Below are 19,885 nucleotides of genomic sequence, written 5' to 3' on the forward strand. Positions count from 1 at the left end.
AACATATACGTTAGCTTTTATTGTTCTTAATTTTAGTTATATATATTCTTTCATTTTTCTTACACAAATAAATTAAAATATATAATATATGTATGTTAGTAATTTACTAACTGCTTACTCAATGATTTATTTAGGATGTTGAACAAACAGATTAATTAAGAGCATGCAGATTTGTCTATACTAATATAATTAACTTAAATTTTTTTTTAATGCTGTAAACCAATAAAATGTATTTGTTTTGTCTAATTATTTGAGTATTTATTTTTTTCCAGAGGAATCTATTTACTTTAATAAAAGTCCTTATTTTCATTAAAAACTTAAATCTTCATTATTTATTTTGATTACATATATTTTATTTATAATGTTATGAGTAATCATTAACAATTCAAATTCACTGCCTTCAAATAAACAAGTATAAGCAGTTAATAGAATAAAAATTGTATTACATAAATACTACGAAATATGTAAAATTTTATTATAATTAATATAAAATTTTCTTATATAAATTTAAACAAAAATACTAAAGGAAATTTTTTAGTCCGTAACTATTCTTTTTTTAATTTTTCAACAATACAACAATTTTCCAAAAAAAATAAATATATTTCTTTTATTCGTTTTAGAATTTACAAAAAAAAAAAAAAAAAAAAACTAATTTTTTTTTTTTTTTTATCCAATACTTGCATGACTAACATATATTTGGTTAATAAAAGGCTTTATCAACCTTTTTGGTAATAAAAAGCACTAGCTATATAAAGAATACGTATTGGTTATGCATACGCAAATAAAAAAAAAAAAAAAAAGAAAGATATTTTTTTTTTTTAAGAAAAAAAGAAAAAAAAATTTCAGGAAAACTGTCGAAAGATTAGTAAAAAAATCAACTGGAAAAAGATTTTTTACCAGTAAGAAATATATTTTTTATATACAAAACAATTTAATTTACATAGTATTTATAATTTTTATTTGTAAGATAAAATTTTATATATATAACAATAAAATTTTCACGTATTTAATATTTAGATAATTAATTTGTATTATCACTAATTGTTTACGTTTGTTAATTCAACAGCAATATATGTAAATTGCTGAATATAACTTACAACAAAGAGATAATTAAGTTACATTTAATTATTAGTCATTATTCAATAAGGATTTAAATTTTTAATAAAAATAAGGATTTTTATTAAAGTAAATAAATGCCTATTGAAATTAAAGAATGCTGAACGAAATATATCAGATAATTATGAATCACTCGTTCAAAGCATTTAAAAATATATACAAATACATCTAAACCGTAGAGTAAACTCTGCATGCTCTTTATTAATTTGTTTGTTCAGTAATCTAGCAAAGTCACCGAATACCCAGTTAATCAATCAATTGGCGACAACGGCAAGAAAACCGAAAAGAGCACAAACAGAACCGACATTGGATTAGAAGTTCAAAATGGATAAAGAATTATACAACCTTAAACTAGATTTTTTTTACGAATATAATAGAATTCAATCATTCATACATATTTTAAATTAGAAACAATCGATATAAGATAGGAACAAAAGTATCACCTGGACTCCCAAAATTTAGTGATTGATCTTTAGAACTATACTTTAGTTGGTTTAGGATATTCGAATTGAAGGCAAAAATGCAAGGAATATCCAGAGTAGAAACATGTATGATATCAGAATCTTTAACGTCAAACATCTACCACCAGGAAATAGCTAAATTATCAAGAGACAAAAAAATCACAGATATGTTACAATTTCAAATTAAATTAGCTAAAGTAATGTTTGAAGATCCAGACGAGAAATTCATTTTAGCAAGGAATTTATTTAATGCACCAAAAAAAGTATCTGTTAATGAAGCTATTAGTTGATTTATTACGGACTGTAATTCGTATGCTCTTGGCTTTTTATGTTTCAAGAAAAAAATAGCATATGCAGAAAGGATATTTTAAAATGCCTTAAAAGATATATACGAGAGAAATTCTTAAAAGAATTAGATAAGAAGATGGAAATGTATAAACTTTTTACATAGATAAGAAAATATTTGCTAAATGTAGAAAATAGAGAAACAAAGATAGATGAGGACCGAAATATCAGTATAAATGCTGTAGATCAGACCTACAAAGACAATAGTATTGGTAAGGATAAGAAACAAAATCTTATGAAATGTTACTGTTGTGGAGAGAATAACCATTTAAAAAGATACTGTTTTTACCGAAAAAAAATATCCAAAATTGTAATGAAATAGGACATACAGTAAAAGTATGTAGAAATAAAGTGATTCGAGATAAAGAAGATGAAATTAAAGGTTTAATAACAGATAAAAGATATGATTTAAATTTTAAAATGATCAAAAATGAAAAGAATCCACAGAAAATACGCCAAGTGCAAAGATACCTTAATAAGCAATTGGAACACCTGGAAGACAAAAAGAAAAATCAAAAGAAATGTATAAAGGAAATAAACCTAAAGGAAGTGACGAAGATAAGGATGGAAAGATGAACAGAATAAATAAAATATTTAAGGAGAAAGAAATTGACATCGAAAAGAAATCCGATGAATGTGTAACATACTCAGCAGAAAGTGAATCATCTATTAATAGGACCATAGAAATTGGAAGAGAAAAAGGACGATATACGAATGCTGAAAAAAAGTAGAAATTAACGGACATAACGTCATTGTATTACTAGATACAGGAGCAGATTTATGTACTGTATCTATAGTTTCAGTCAAAGATCTAGGTATAGAGCCAGACACATCAATATAACCAATAAAGTTTTGTGGAATATGTAGCGGAGACATTGCAATGAAATTTAAAAAGGTGAAAATATACATGAAATTTATCAATATAAAGATAATAATCAGATTTGCTATGATAAAAACAAATAACCCCATTATATTACTTAGTGGTTTAGTAATGGACGAATTAGGATATGCCATTGTATAAAAAAAGATAGATATATATATATCATGCAAGTTAAATCTGAAGTAAAAAAAGATGGATTAGAGAATTCGAATAAAGAAATTATTCAGAATTTTTTTGAAGGATCTGCTTTTAAAGATCAGAAAAATAAGTTGGAAAAAGAATTGAGAAATAATACAAAACTCTAGGAAAATAAAATAATGGAACCTAACGAGAAATACAAAGTTTCTATTCAGTTACAAGGGAAACCTCGGCGTTATAACCCTAGACCATGGAGTGAAGAAATGTTATCAGAATTACATCGAAAAATAGATGTAATGATAAAATTAAAAGTAATAAGCAAGGTCATTAATGCACATTGGACCTCACCAATAATAATCGTTCAGAAGAAAACAGGCCAATGGAATGTAACGTTAGACTATCGGTATTTAAATAAATTTATACTAGATGCTTTATATGTCATCGTACATATGAAACACATATTTCAAATGTTTTATGGAACAAAATGTTTTTCGCAAATAGCCCTCAAAAATGGATTTAGGAATATCGCATTGGAGGAAAATAGTAAACCATATAATAGATTTATAGTTCGAATAGAGGAACATTTGTATTTAATATATTGCCATTTGGACTAAAAAAAAGTCCTACACAATTTCAACGAAAATGGAAGATATTTTTATGAAATTAATTCAAGTGAATTATATATTTGTGTATATTGATGACATCATCATTCTTATAAAAACACTATTTGAACACATAGAAGTATTAAAAAGAGTATTTGTATTACTCTGTAATAATAATTTAGGAATAAATACAGAAAAGTGTGAACTTTTTAAGACATCTGTAACATATCTTGGTCAAGAGATAGATCGAAATGGTATAAGACCTTCATTAGATAAGGTGAAAACAATTATTGATACAGAGCGATATAAATCTAAAAAGCAATTGAGATCATTCTTAGGAGCTGCTAATTATTACAGGAATTATATTAAGATTTTTTCAGAGTGGACTTCTAAACTAGTTCCATTGCTAACTAAGAAACAGAAATTTGAATGAAAAGAAGAGCATTCAAAGGCTTTTGAGCAAATCAATAAAAAAATCACCGAAATTACTTATCTTTCATTTCCAGAATTAGGAAAACCATATACTATTTATACTAACGCATCAGATTATTCTATAGGAGCTATATTGACTAAAATTGATAAGAACACAGGTTAAACTAAATTCATTCATTACACATCGAAGAGTTTAAATGAAGTACAACAAAGATGGAGTAGGTTGAAAAAGAATTATTTGCTATAGTAGTAGCATGCAAAACATTCTATTATTATATTAAAGGATCTAAGACCTTAATTAAAACATATTGTAAAGGTATTATTAGAATGGGTTCAATTAATACTGGAAAATTATATCGATGGAAGTTAAGACCATCTGAATTTAACTCAGAATTTGAACATATTGAAGGAGTTCAAAATAGCTTAGCTGATTGGATCGCTATATAAATAGAAGATGAAACAGATCTTCCTAATTACATGACCTTATATTGTAGTAAACCTCAAGAAGTATATGAAGATTTATATGTTATACCTTCATGCGAGGATATAGCAAATGAAGTAAGAAAAGACAAAGATAACATACCGAGAGACGCAGTATGAAAGGATGATTTCCCAGTTCACTATAGAACAGAGGATTATATATATTAGAAAAATAAAGAAATCATATAATGTATTAGTTTCATAGTAGTAAATTCGCAAGACAATGTGGAGTAAATAAAACACTAAAGAAAATACAAAAACATTTTTGGTGGTCCAATATTAGTAAAGATATTGAAGAATACGTTACAAATTGTTTAGTTAGTCAAGTAATGCTAATCGGAAATTTAAACCTAATAATAACCAAGCTTTATCAAAATCGAATGTGTTTGATATGGTTTCATTAGATATTATAGAACCTAAAACATGGAAAGGTACAGAATACTATATACAAGTAGCAATAAATCATCATTCACGTTTTATGGAAAATGATATAACTAATAAAACACCTAATGCTATGGACGCAATTAACATTATAAAAAAAACATGGGTACCCATATTTGGATGCCCTATAAGCATTTTAACAGATCGCGATTCAATTTATACTAGTCAAGAATTTCATGACTATGTTACAAAAGAAATACAGGTTAAATTGTATCATACCAGCACATATTATCCACAGGGAAACTGTATAAATGAAAGCTCTCATAAAAGCTTAGATTATATCATTAAGACTTTAAATGAAGAAAAAGATATACCTTTTGAAGAAATAGCACAAAATGCAACACTAATATATAACAATACACCTCATGGAGCCCTAGGAGAAAAACGTTATTTTGCTATGTTTTGAATGAATTGTATCTGTCCAGAATTTGCAAAATTAGTACCGGAAACAACTTCTGAAATGAGAATTATATACTTAAACGATTGATGGAAAAAAATACATGAAGATGTTAATGAAATCAAAAGAAAACCTATAATTGAAAGTAAAAATATTAAGATTGAAGACATTATCTCATACGAATTATCGGAATACGAAAAGAATCAAATGAAACACTATAGTAGAAATATACAATATAAACCATATTGGTCATTTCCTCACAGAGTAACTAAAATTGAAAGCAGAATTCTGAAAGCATTACCTATATATTATAGAGGTAAAGAAGTACAAATTCCAATGTCAAAAATAAAATTGTTGAGTAACAAAACCAGGGAGATATATGAAAGGAAACTGCACAATTTAATACAAGTTACAAATAAGAATAAACGGAAATCAAATCTGACGCATGATTTAAAGTCTAAGGATTACCTACATATTCATAAACTAGTAGCATTATAACGTATGATATCAACGATAATCAGGACAAGCAAATTGAAAATTTAGTACAAAAAGGACTTGATGTAATAAGACAAGCCAAATATAACAAATTTTAAGTAATAACAATTACCTTCCCATGGTGGTGGATTATGGTTAATAAGAGTCCTTATTAACCTTTTTGGAAAATAAAAAGATTAGTTAAATGAAGAATACGAAGTTCGTCATACATATACACACAAAAAAAAAATTGATGATTTTTTTTTTTGTTTGTACTTTTTTTTAAAAAAAAAGTACAAAGACTGTCAGGAAAAATTTTCATAAAAAAAAAAAAATACAAAGATCGTCAGGAAAAGAAATTGATTAAAAGTCAATTAGAAAAATATTTGTTACCAATAAATAAATATAAAAAAAAAAAAGAAAAAAAAACATTTTTTTTTTTGGAATGAATTATGATTTTAATGAATTTTGTAAGAGAAAGTTTTATACATATAACAATGAAATTTTCATGTAATTAATATTTGTATAATTTTTGATATTTGTAAATAATGGTTTATGCTTGTTAATTCAACAGCAATATATATTAATTACTGAATGTAACTCATAATAAATAACTAGTAAACCGTAGAGGCAACTCTATATGCTCTTTATTAATTCGTTTGTTCAGTACTCTAATAAAGTTACCGAACATCCAGTAAATAAAACATGCACAAATGTATAATAAATAAAAATAAAATTGTTTTCCTTAAAATAAATAATCTTAAAAATAAGTACTAAATATATAACGATAACCAGAATTTAATTAATCCATAGTCAACAAATAAAGTTACAAAAAATTTAAACCAACAAACTTCTAATAACTAAAAACTTAATAAATTTTTACTCAATAAACATAACCTTCATCCTTTTCCTCACAACTTGCATATCCCAAATAAATTTTCTAAAATTCAACAATAAAATTTTTATAAAATTTATACCATGCCATAATATTCAAATAATTAATTTATCTGTTATCTTCTCTTTTTTTTTTTAATATACTTATTCATTTTTAATCATAATGTCAAAATAATAATATAAATAAATAAAAATAAAAAGAATTATAAAAAGTGGTAAATAATTATTAAATTTTTAATAATGAAAAACTATAAATATAATCATAAACATTCATAAAAAAATAGGTTTCACCTATAATATTCTGCGAAAAAAATAATCAACTCCCATAAAAATCATGTAAAATGCTAAAAAAAAATAAAACACATTTACTTTGATCACAGACTTTCTCAGTAAATCATTCATTGTAATTTATATTNATTTTAAAAAAAATAATCAAAAAAGAATTTAAATTTTCTTGTATTCATAGTAAAAAATTCTAAAATAATGAAATAATATCTCAAAGAATGTCAAGTACATATACATATATTACGAAATAAAAATCGCTTAATAAAAAAACAAAAAGATTAATATAGTTATAATGAAAAAATAAGTGCATTACTTATTAAGTTCAATTTTAGCTTTTTTTTTTTTATATATATATATTTCTTCAAAAATATAACTAAATTGTAATGCACTAATTTGTCACCAAAAATTTAAATATTAAAGTAAAAAAAAATTGGAATAACTTTAATCTTCGTTTAAAGTTTAATAATTTAACAACAAACAATATAGATTTTTATAATTGTAAGTCATTTTTCTATTAAACGTAAAATATTTTTTTTATGAAAATATATATGAAAAATTAAAATATTATATTATAACTACTACTTATAGAATTTACGTGTATATATATATATGTTTTTTTTTTTTTACATATTTTATATTTTATAAAAATATTATTTAGATACTTTATAATAAGAATTATAAGTTATTAAGTACATTATATTATTTATATATAAACTATATTTTACTTCTTTAATTATATAAATTTACTATTCAAAAAAAATCTTTAAAAATATTATATAATAATAAAATTATTTATTCAAAATACAAAAATTTAATAATCATATCATTATTTCAAACTTACATTCGTAATCATATGATTATATAAAAAATTTAAGAAAACACAGAAAAAACACTTAAAATAATTTCTTTTTTTTATACTAATTTTTTTTTTTTAATTATAATTTCATAACATATAATGACGTTTTACCATATCAATTATTTTATTTATTTTTTTTTTTAATTTTAATTTTATAAATTAAACTTTTCTTTTATTAATTATATTTTTTCTTGCTATTTGAAAACTAATGACATTATTGATACATGAAATTAAAAATTTAATATTCAACTAAAAAAGCAAACAAAAAATTTCCTTTTACTCTAAATTAATATCTTATACTATATAAAATGCCAATTTCAAATATAAAAAAATTTATAATATAGTTATCACATAAGTACAAGTATTGTCATTTCTATGTAGAAATTATAATAATTTCCTAATGTAAATCAAGTGTATAATGATGCTAAAAAATAACAAAAATATCTATATTCAATTTTTTTTTCAAATTAAATTATTTTTCTTCCTTAATTGAATTAACGAATATTTTTTTAACATTTCATAAATTTAAAGTATAAAATACATACATACACATTACTTTTTGATTATCTTGAAATTTATAAATTTATCTATAATTCACATAAAAATTTCTTTTCTTTAATAAATCAATTTTTGTATACTACTGCAAAATATTTTGAGAAAGCCTTTTATGATGATATTACAATCATGAGAAAAAAATCCATCCTAAAGAAGGCAAGATTTTTATCACAAGCAGAAGAAACATCCTGTATATTAGATGAACAAAATGGTAAAACAAAAGAAAATGAAGATAACTCCCCTAGTGAAACAAGTAAGCTCAAAACAGAAATTGAATCATTTATGGATGATACTGGTAATGAACTTCGATTTTATCTTGAAGACAATAATATTACGAATGACACAGAAAAATGTAAAAAGGCATCCTCATACATAAATTGGAGAGGAATGGACTATGTTAATTTGCTATTAAGTGAAAAAGAAAAATATAATATCTCATGTCTTGTTGAAAAATGGAAAGAGAAACAAAAATCTTTTCAAACAAGTATAGATGAAAAAATGAAATCAACGTGTAGTACAGCAACGTTTGATTATTGTGCTATTTTGAATAAAAATGATAAATGCACTAGACCTTATGAATATAATGATCTACCAGTACCCACATCATTAACATACGCACAACTCAATGATGATAGTTATAGTACTAATAAAACTCAAATTATTGAAGACAGACGGTTAAGTTTTCTCAATATTACTAATGATATGTCTCATTACCATTTCAGGGTTTACGAGAATCATAGATCTGAACGTAATTGCGGGAAATGGAGCATGTATATATATAAGAGAGGAAAACAATTCGTTAATATGGCGGAAAATGAATTATATGATGATCAATTATATATAAATGATTCTATTAGAATATGGAATGTTCATAGTAATACATTGCAAAATACTGAGTTAGAAGACACTGGTATTCAATGTAATATGACAACATTAATTCATCAAATTAAAGAGAGACAAAATACAACTGACCCATATAATTTAGATTGGCTTTCTTCAAGTAGCACTCAAAATAAATCTAATGAAACTTCAAATAATACAAATACATCACCAGATAACTTACAACCTACAGCTGTAACTCCTGTTGTATTACATAATGATACTGCTACAGATTCATTGGGTAACAATACGACTAGTGTTAATGACGTAAATGGTAACAGTCCCTTTGAAAATACATTAACAAACGACACCTCAGTACCACCAGTTGCTGCAGATCAAATTGCCCCAGAAACTGCAACCCCAATTTCTCCAGAAGAGTCAACACAATTCAATTCTTTATCTCCAAAAGATACAATACACTCTAATAATAATACTATATCTGACACAACCTCATCATCACATTCCCCTGATATTGTAACATCTCCTGCAACTTCTTTACCTTCTGAAACTGTAATTTCTGTAAATAAAATTATATCTACAAATGGCAATTCATCTGTTACAAATGATACTGCTACAGATTCATTGGGTAACAATACGACTAGTGTTAATAACGTATATGGTAACAGTCCCTTTGAAAATACATTAAGAAACGACACATCAGAGACATCAGTTACTACAGATAAAATTAACCCAGAAACTGCATTTACAATTTCTCCAGAAAACTCAACACAATCCAATTCTTTAACTCCAAAAGTTACAATACATTCTAATACTAATACTAATACTATATCTGACACAACCTCATCATCACATTCCCCTGAGGTTGTAACATCTCCTGCAACTGAAACATTACCTTCAAATTCTACTACAAGTAGTGGCACACCTTCAGTTACACCTTTACCTAGAGATATATCTGCTACAGCGACCAATGAATATTCTATTACTACTATGAAGTCATTTACAAATAATATTACACCTTCTACTACTATCACTACGCCTCCTACAACTGCATCTTTATCTTCCCCTGAGGATATGTCTCCTACAAATATAGCTATACCTTCTAATAATCACACTGTATCTCTTACAAGTAGTGTCACACCTACAGTTACACCTTTACATGGAGAAATATCTGCTACATCGACCAATGAATATTCTATTGCTACTATGAAGACATTTACATATAATATTACACCTTCTACAACACCAACTAAATCTCCTGAAACTTCTTTACCTTCTGAAACTGTAACTTTTGTAAATAAAAATATATCTACAAATGGCAATACATATGTTACAAATGATACTGCATCTCCTTCAATTGATCCTATTTCTCCTCCTGATATTGCACCTTCTCTTACAACTATGACTACGACGCCTACAGATGATTCTACACCTCCACTACCTTTATCTACTCCTGAAATCACCACTTTGCCATCTACAAATAATTCTACATCACGTACAAATGATATGCCTATTCATCCTACTAATGATGTTACTCATAAAACTACAACCTCACCTTTAACAGATAGTTCTTCACCTTTTTTGACAAATACCATTGAAAATTCTACTATTACCATTGAACCATTTACAAACAGAGTTGCATCTCCTGAAACAGACATTACATCTCTTGCAATTAACACTACAACTCTTATGCCTGATACTATAGCTCCAACTGCACTTTCGAATTCTCTAGATAAAACACCTATTCTCACAACTCCAACTGCTTTTTTTCATACAACAAATAACAATTTATCTTCAAATCAGACAGATAGTATCCAACTGCAGAACCAACAAATTATACATGCCCCTCTTAAACAGGTTCAACAACATGTAAATGGAATAAACTGTACTGGAAACACTTCACCATGTCCAAGTGCGATTGCTCCAGATACTTTGACGCCAACAACATCAAGTGACCCTACCGAAGTTACGCCTACTCTTACACCTAAAGGTAATTTATTAATACCAATGGTTTCAGTAGGTATATTTATTTTGGGAATTATTTTTCTTTTGGTTCTTATTTGTAAAGTAAGATAAAATTAACATTTAAATATGATGAAACTTATATATTTAAAATCATAATTACATTAATGAAGAATTTTTATAATTTTTTATTTTTTAATTTGAATTATAGTGTACTCCTATTGGATCTTGGATTCGTAATAGGAAGTCAAAAAAAAAAAAAGCAAGAAAAAAGATTAAGAAAATAACTAGGGAACCGTTGTTAATGGATACAAACAATATAAAGAATGAACCAATAAATAATGAAAATTATTCGTTCTTATACCATGAAAAAGAAATACCACTATGTGATATGATTGTGGAAAATGAAAAAGATTTGAAGTATAAACATGTGAAGAAATCCAAAGCACATAAAGGAATGTATATGGAAAATGGAAAAGACTTGAAGCATGAAAAAATGAAGAAATCCAAAGCACATAAAGGAACCTATATGGAAAATGAAATAGATTTGATGTATGAACAAATCCAGAAATCTAATGCTCACGAAGAAACGTACATGGAAAATGACAAAGATTTGAAATTTGAACAAATCAAAAAATCCAAAACACATGATGGAACCTATATTGAAAATGAAATAGATTTGAGGTATGAAGAAATGAAGAAATCCAAAGTACATGAAGGAATGTATATGGAAAATGAAAATAAATGCATTCCTGAAGTTGTAGAAATATCAAAGAAGCACGAAAATGAATCGATATTGGGAGAAAAATTATATCAAGATGATCCTCGAAATGAAATTGAAGAAATTGAATTTAATGTAAATAAATCTAGAAATGAAATTAAAGATGAATTAAATAAAAATATATTAGAAAAAGACCCTGTTCATATTGTATGGCATATTAGGAATGGCACATTAAATGAGGAAAAAGCAAATGAAATAAACTTGCAAAAAGAAAAATCTACATGTGAAAATGAAATGAAAAATTTAGAAAAAAGATCACTTAATGATGAAGTATGTACTTGGAATACATGGATAAACATACATATGATAGCATTACTTGAGTATAAAAAAGAGGAATGGAAATTGAATAAAACCGAATTTTTTAAAATTTGCTCAGAAGAGATCGAAAAAGATAGAGAAAATTCTAATTTAAAAGAAATGGGAAATAATTTTGTAATGAAAATAAAAGAAGAAAATAATACCGATACAATAGATAAAAATAGTAGTATATTAGAGAAATATAAAAATGAAGAGTGGTTTATTAATTTGAAGAAAGAATGGGAAGAAGAACAAGAAAAACACTTACAATATTTAGAAGGACATGAAATTAAAAAAATGTCAGAATTGGGATTAAACAATTTTATTCTAAGTAAAAAAAAAAAAATATGGAAGGAATGGATAGAATGGCAAATAAAGCATTCATACGAATACAAAAATCAGAAATGGTTTGTACAATTGCTCGAAGAATATGAAAAAGAAGAAATTGAAGAAATTTTAAAGGAAGAAAAAATAGAGAAAGAAAGAAATAATGGAATAGATAAAAATGAAATGAAGAAAAATTTGGAAAGGAGAATTTTGTTAGATATTTATATGATGGTATTAGAGGAATGTATAAAAGAAGAGTTGCAAAAAGAAGAAGAATTTTATAAAACAAACATAAAAGAGATAAGAAAGTTTAAAAATTTGGACGAAGAAACAAATAAATTAGAAAAAATAGGAAAAGAAAGAAGTTGGAATGTTATATCAGAAAAAGAAAAAGATGAAATAGAAAAATGGAAAAAAGAAAAATGGTTTATTGAGTTAATGTTAGAATGGAAAAATAATGAAGAAAAATATATGATGGAGATAAATGAAGAAATTTTAGCAAAAAGGGATCAAGGAAGAGTAATGGATATTATCTTAGAAAGACAAAGCAATATATTGAAAAAACACTGTGAAAATATTTGTAGAAAGTGGAAAGAAAATGACAACAATGAAGAATGGTTTACAAAGTTAGTTAAAGTACATGAAAATGAAGAGAAAGAATATAAAAGTAGAATTGATAACAATAGTATAGAAAAAAAAAAAGAAAATGTAAAAACCATAGAAAGTTGTGAACCACTAACAGAGTATAACAAAAAGGGAGAAGAAAAAATGAGAAAATATGAAAGGAATAGTTTAGAGGAATCATATGAAAAGAGTAATTCTAAAATAAACAAAAAAAAATTAAAATGTAAGACTTTAATAGAAATATATATGGTAATATTGGAGGAATATAGAAAAGAGGAGTGGTTATTGAATAGAGGAAAATTTTTAGAAATCTGTTTAGAAGAATTTATAGAAGAAGATAAAGAAAAATATCCAAAACTAATAGAAAAAGATTTAGCNCAGGGTTTAGGGTTCAGGGTTCAGGGTTCAGGGTTCAGGGTATTAGGGTTCCAGGGTTCAGGGTTCAGGGTTCAGGGTTCAGGGTTCTTTATTAAAATAATAGATCAGTATATTTTTGTTTATCAAATAATTATATATAATTCACAAAAATATTCATTTGACAATATCATACATAAAAAAAAAAAAAAAAAAAAAAAAAAAAATTTTAAATATGGCAAAAAAAAAAAAAGAATATTTTAAAAAAAAGTAAACTTTTTTTTTTTTTTTTTACATTTAAAATAATTTATATGGCTTAAATATTTTCTTTTTTTACTTCTTTTAATAATTATAAAAAGAAAATAATAAAAATTTTTAAAATGTGTCAAATAATAAAATAGTTTTAATATATATACATATATATTAAAATTAAACAAGAAATATTAGTAAATTTATATTTGTAAAATTAAATTTGGTAATAGAACAATTCTAAATAAGAACTACTTGAAAAATGACTATTAATTAAAAAATTATTAATACAATTTAATTATAATTTCTAGAATTAGTATTTATATATTATTTTTAATATAATAAAAAAAGGTATTAAAATACGAATTAAAAAAAAAGACAAAATTTAAGGTACTAAAGATATGATAATTGAATATTTTGATATATAAATTAATATGTTTTTTTTCTTTTCCCCCCCTTTTTTTTTTTTTTTTTTTTTTTTTTAAATTTTAATTACGTGAAAATTTTATTATTATATATATAAAATTTTCTCTTACAAAATTAATTTAATTTCGCTTCATTAAAAAAAAAATCTTTTTTTTTTTTGTGTGAATGACCAACTATGTATTCTTCATATAATTAGTCGTTTTATTTTCCAAAAAGGTTAATAAAGCCTTTTGTTAACCACTATTCAAATATTTCTCATTAATTCAATCTATTTCAAATTAGTTTAATTTTCAACTTAAAAATAATATCATACCTTCTATCCATTGCTATGCCCTTAATTTCATTTTCTTTATCCCCAATTATTTTACTTTTACATTCTGATTCCAAATAGCGATAACATTATAATTAATACATCGTTTCTTGCTTTGTATACAAATATTCTTATTATGATCCTTCTATACACATTAATAACATTTACTTAATACCTTATTCCCAATAACATCAACTTCCTATTCTCATTATCTATTTTATATGTATCTATTTCCTTTGACCTATTTTAATTACCATCATAGATACCATATTTCTTAAACTATTTGTAAATTCCCTAAATGTTTCATTATGAGATACATTTTCTGTCATTCTATTTTTGACAATAACTGAAATATGTCCTTTTAGAACTATCTAAGGATCTATAGTTAGAAAGCCATTAGATTTTTTCATGCATAATCAACTTTTAGTATATATAAGGTTAATAAAAGGCTTTATTAACCTTTTTGGAAAATAAAAGGATTAGTTAAATGAAGAATACGAAGTTGGTCATGCACACACACAAAAAAAAAATATTGATGATTTCTTTTTTGTTTGTAATTTTTTTTTTAAAAAAAAGGTACAAAGATTGTAAGGAAAAAAATTTGATAAAAAAAAATGCAAAGATCGTCAGGAAAAAAATTGATTAAAAAATCAATTTTTTAAAATATTTGTTACTAATAAATAAATAAAAAAAAAAAAGAAAAAGAAAAGAATTTTTTTTTTAGGAAACGAAATAGTTTTTATGATGAATTTTATAAAAGAAAATTTTATACAAAATAATGTTATCATATTGGAAATAAAAAAAAAAAGAAGTAGGAATGCTATATTAGATATTGAAAAAGTAGAAATAGAAAAATGGAAAAAGAAAAAATGGTTTATAGAGTTAATGCTGGAAATGAAAAGAAAAGAAAAGGAATACATAAGAGAAGTATATGAAGATATGATAGCAAAAAAGAATGAGGACAAAATTAGAAATCCCATGTTAGAAATGCAAAAAATTATATGGAAAAAACACTGTGAAGATATTCATAGGAGGTGGATAGAAAAAAATAATAAGGAAATTTTACAACACTAATTTATTAATAAAAAAATGGTGATAATGAATAAAAAAGCAATATTTATAAATAGAGTATAGAAAAGAAAATTTAATGGAAAGAAACTCGAAAATTAAGTAAAACAATAGAAAAAAATTTAGAAGTAATAAACAGAATTATTAAACTTTTTGAATGGTTGTTAAGAAATAAACTTAAACATTGCTTGATGCTTAGTTATTGATTGCTTAATTCACCCATTCAATGATCTCGTCAGAATATTGATTTATTAATTTATTGTATAATAATTTTTCTAATGTTGAACAAATAAATTAAATATATATAAATATAACTATAATTATTTTATTTAGAATAAAATAAATCATTGCATAAATCATTTATTTTTATTAACTAAATTAAATTTTAACTCTCTTATTAATTGTTTTAGCCAATATATACAATACAAATATAATATCTAACGTTATGTTATTTAATCTTTCATGAAAAAAAGAGCAATACCCATCGCATCACCAAAAAAAAAAAAAAATTATTATTATTATTTTTAAGATGAAATTTTTTTTTTTCTATTAAAAAAAAAATAAAAAATAAAATTATTGCCATTTATTTTTTATTAAAATTTCATAGGTTGTCTGAGTAGTAAAATCCAAAAAAAAATAAAATTTTTTTTTTTTTTTATAATAATAAATGCACACAAAAGAAAATAAATAAATGAAATATATTTTTATTTTTTATTTGTTTTTTAATTTTATGTTTAATTTTATTATTTTCTATTAATACTCTTTTTAAATACTTTCATAGTGCTTTAAATAGTCAATTGAGAGTATGTATAATGATTTCTACCTATTCTTTTTATTATTAAATTAGCTTATATATATATTTATATACATATTATGCATGCATCAATTCATAATAATCTTAATATATTTGTTATAAAATTTATGCTTTTTAAGACGTCTTTGTAATTTTTCATATAGAACTATAAAAATTATCATATTTATTTATCTCCCCAAAAAAAATAAAAAAAAAGTTCTTTTTTTTTTTAAAAATAAAAACGCATACGTAATGTTTTTTTATGAATATGCTAAAAATACCATTTATTTTATACATAGTTCTTCTATATTTGAGAAAATATTCTTTTAAGCACAAATTATCTTGTATTTTATTTCTCTACATGCAAAAGTTATTATAAGTGTTCTCATATATATATCTCTTTATATACTTTTTAATTATCCTGCATGTGACTACATTGCTCTAAAATGAATTCTATCATTCTGTAAATGGTTAATAAAGGGCTTTATTATCCTTTTTGGAAAATAAAAAAACTATTTATATGAAGAATACATAGTTCATAATGCACACACAAAAAAAAAAAAAAAACAAATAATCAATTTTTTTGTTTGTATTTTTATAAAAACAAAAAATAAAGACGGTTAGAAAAAAAAAAATTGATAAAAAAAAAATCAATTAAAAAAATATTTGTTACCAATAAATAAAAATAAAAAAAAAAACAGTTTTTTTTTTTTTTTGGAAAACAAAGTATGATTTTTATGAATTTTGTAAGAGAAAATTTTACACATATAACAATAAAATTTTCACGTAATTATTATTTATATAATTAATATGTATTGTTACTAATTGTTTATGTTTGTTAATTCAACAGCAATATATATTAATTGCTGAACATAACTCCTAACAAAGAAACAAGTAATATACATTTAATTAATGATCAATATTCAATAAGGATATAAATTTTAAATAAAAATAAAGATTTTTATTAAACTAAATAAATGCCTATTGAAATTAAAGAATGCTAAACGAAGTGGATCACATAATTAAGAATCACTCGTTCAAAGCATTTTAAAATATATACAAATATATCAAAACGGTAGAGTCAGCTCTACGTGCTCTTTATTAATTTGTTTGTTCATTGCTTTATCAAAGTAACGAACACCCAGTTAATAAACCACCAATATATAATAATAAAATTTTTATGTTTGTAATATTTATATAATTTAATGTGTCTCATTAATTGCCTATATTTTCTAACTTGAAAGCAGCGGATTTGAGTTCCTGAACATTATTCATAACATTATAAATCATGTATATGAATTAAAAGTTAATGTTCAATTAGGAATTAAATTTTTAATAAAAGCAAAGATTTTTATTAATGTTAATAAATATTTTTTAAAAACATGGAATGATCAATGAAGTAGACTATATATAAAAGAGTTTAGTAGTTCATAGAATTGAAAAATTATGTTTAAATTCACTAAGTTAGTAGAGGAAACTATAAAAGCTCTTTATTAATATCTGTTCATTGCTCTAGAAATGTCAATGGATAGGAAATGAATATATCAATTATATAAGGTTATTTTATAACGAATAAAAATAGTAGTTATTATTCTACATGTTTTTTATTAATTTGATTATTCAATATACTATTAATTTATTTGAAAGGACAATTAATAAATTAATCATCCTTAATAAAAAAAATTAATTTTTCCTTATTTTTAATTTTTTCATTGTATATACAAGCTATTAAGAAGATATAAATATGTACATGTTGTAAATGAAGTTCTCTGTAAAAAATATAACTCCCTTTAATTCACATCTTTGTATATACATTTTTTTTATATTTTTAGCTAGATTTGCTTCTAAAAAAAAAAATTTTATATGTTCCCAAATTTCACTTTTTTGCATATTCACGTCACAACATTTATCTGATATGTTGATAATTCATTTCATTAACCACCTTATGCATTTTATTTCTTAAGTTTATTTAATTTATGAAAGAAAGAAATTTAGATAAATGGTAGATGTTACTTAAGGTTGTTATTATAATTAAGGAATTATTCTATTTTGTATGAAATTATTACTTATTTAAATTGGGAAAATTTATTAAAATTAAAAGAAAAAGTTAAATATGATAAAATTAAAAATTCAACTTCAAAAAATTAAGATAACATAAAAAAGAAATTGAACATTGGATTATAAGTTGTAAATAAGATATTACAACATATATAGTTACATATGTTATAATTATTTAAATTATTTAAAGATATAATTAATGGTAATTTTATACATATTTCATTTACTCAATTATTACAATTTTACTATTAAGAATGATACATTGGCATAAAAGTATTAACAAATCTACACCATATATTGATGAAAAATAAAAATTAATCTATTAAATGATATTATTAAAAATAAATGAAATCATTTTTATAAATATAAATGGAATATAAACATAAAAATTACAATAAGAAAAATATTATATAACATTTTATGTTTATAATTTTTTTGTATCTTATTTTAATGATTCTTTTAAAATATAAAGTTGAAATGCAAGTAATATATATATATTATATATCCTCTTTTTTGAAAAACTATATTATTTTCTTTCTTTCTTTTTTTTTTTTTTGGTTAATTGAATAGATTTTATGGTATTTATATAATAAAATATTATATTTTTTATATATTTAACAGATACGTAAATTATAGAATATGCAAATGGATAATAAATTATCTTTCTCATATAAAATTGACAAGAATGAAATAAAGTTTCATTTAAATTATAATAGAGACATCTTTGAATTAGGTTAACAAAAAGCAATATTTTCAAAATTATCTACAAGTAAATCTTTCATTTTATCTATACATAAGATTAATTTATAATACATAAAATACATACATTTAAAATACATGACAAATTTTAGAAAGAAAACTAAGGAATATTTCATTTTGGGTTATGTTATTCCACATCTTTAATAGAAGCAGAAATATATAAATATTAAATGATGCTATCTACAATATTTATTTAATATTAAATAAAACAAGTAGAGAATAAAAAGCTAAATAAAATAAAAATGTTAAAATATATAAAAATTAATTTAACAAGCTTCAGTTCTTTTTTCCACTTTGAATTCAACTTACTTTCTTCTTCATTAAGTTTCATATTTTCTTCTCTTTTCCACTTTTCATTTTTTTCCATTATGCTCTTTTCCAACTCTTCCTTTTATCATTTACTTTTCCCACTTTCCTTTTCTTTTTGCATTTCCTTTTCAAACTTTTCAATTACTTTTAGCATTCTCTCTTCCCCCTCTTCCTTATTTTTTAGTATTTTCTTTTCCAACTCCATTTTTTCTATTAGCATTCTATTTTTCCATTTTTCGCCTTCTTCTGTAATTCGCTTTTCCCGCCCTTTTAATACTTTTAGGACACTCTTATCACACACTTCGTTTCCTTTTAGCTTTCTTTCCCACTCTTCCTTATGTCTTAGAACTCCCTTTTCCCTATGTTCCATTTCTT

At 23.5% G+C, this 19,885-nt stretch overlaps 2 protein-coding genes across 2 annotated transcripts, besides 4 other annotated features; both read left to right on the forward strand.

The window, feature by feature from the left end:
• Positions 1-99: 99 nt before the first annotated feature.
• Positions 100-511: a repeat region.
• Positions 512-697: 186 nt separating this feature from the next.
• Positions 698-6,109: a repeat region.
• A 2,376-nt stretch (positions 6,110-8,485) lies between these two features.
• On the forward strand, positions 8,486-13,560 carry PGAL8A_00411200 (surface-associated interspersed protein (SURFIN); the record flags this gene model as incomplete). The annotated part of the gene is made up of 2 exons (XM_028671717.1): positions 8,486-11,260; positions 11,367-13,560. Coding segments are annotated over 2 exons (4,969 nt in total), but the record flags the coding sequence as incomplete, so codon positions are not given.
• A 931-nt stretch (positions 13,561-14,491) lies between these two features.
• Positions 14,492-14,957: a repeat region.
• Positions 14,958-15,264: 307 nt separating this feature from the next.
• PGAL8A_00411300 (surface-associated interspersed protein (SURFIN)) lies at positions 15,265-15,597 on the forward strand (the record flags this gene model as incomplete). The annotated part of the gene is made up of 1 exon (XM_028671718.1): positions 15,265-15,597. One exon carries the CDS (start codon positions 15,265-15,267, stop codon positions 15,595-15,597), a length of 333 nt encoding a protein of 110 aa, XP_028528343.1.
• Positions 15,598-16,851: 1,254 nt separating this feature from the next.
• Positions 16,852-17,540: a repeat region.
• Positions 17,541-19,885: the final 2,345 nt, after the last annotated feature.

The sequence above is a fragment of the Plasmodium gallinaceum genome (assembly GCF_900005855.1).
Source record: "Plasmodium gallinaceum strain 8A genome assembly, contig: PGAL8A_v1_109, whole genome shotgun sequence".
In the NCBI taxonomy this organism is placed as follows: domain Eukaryota; phylum Apicomplexa; class Aconoidasida; order Haemosporida; family Plasmodiidae; genus Plasmodium; species Plasmodium gallinaceum.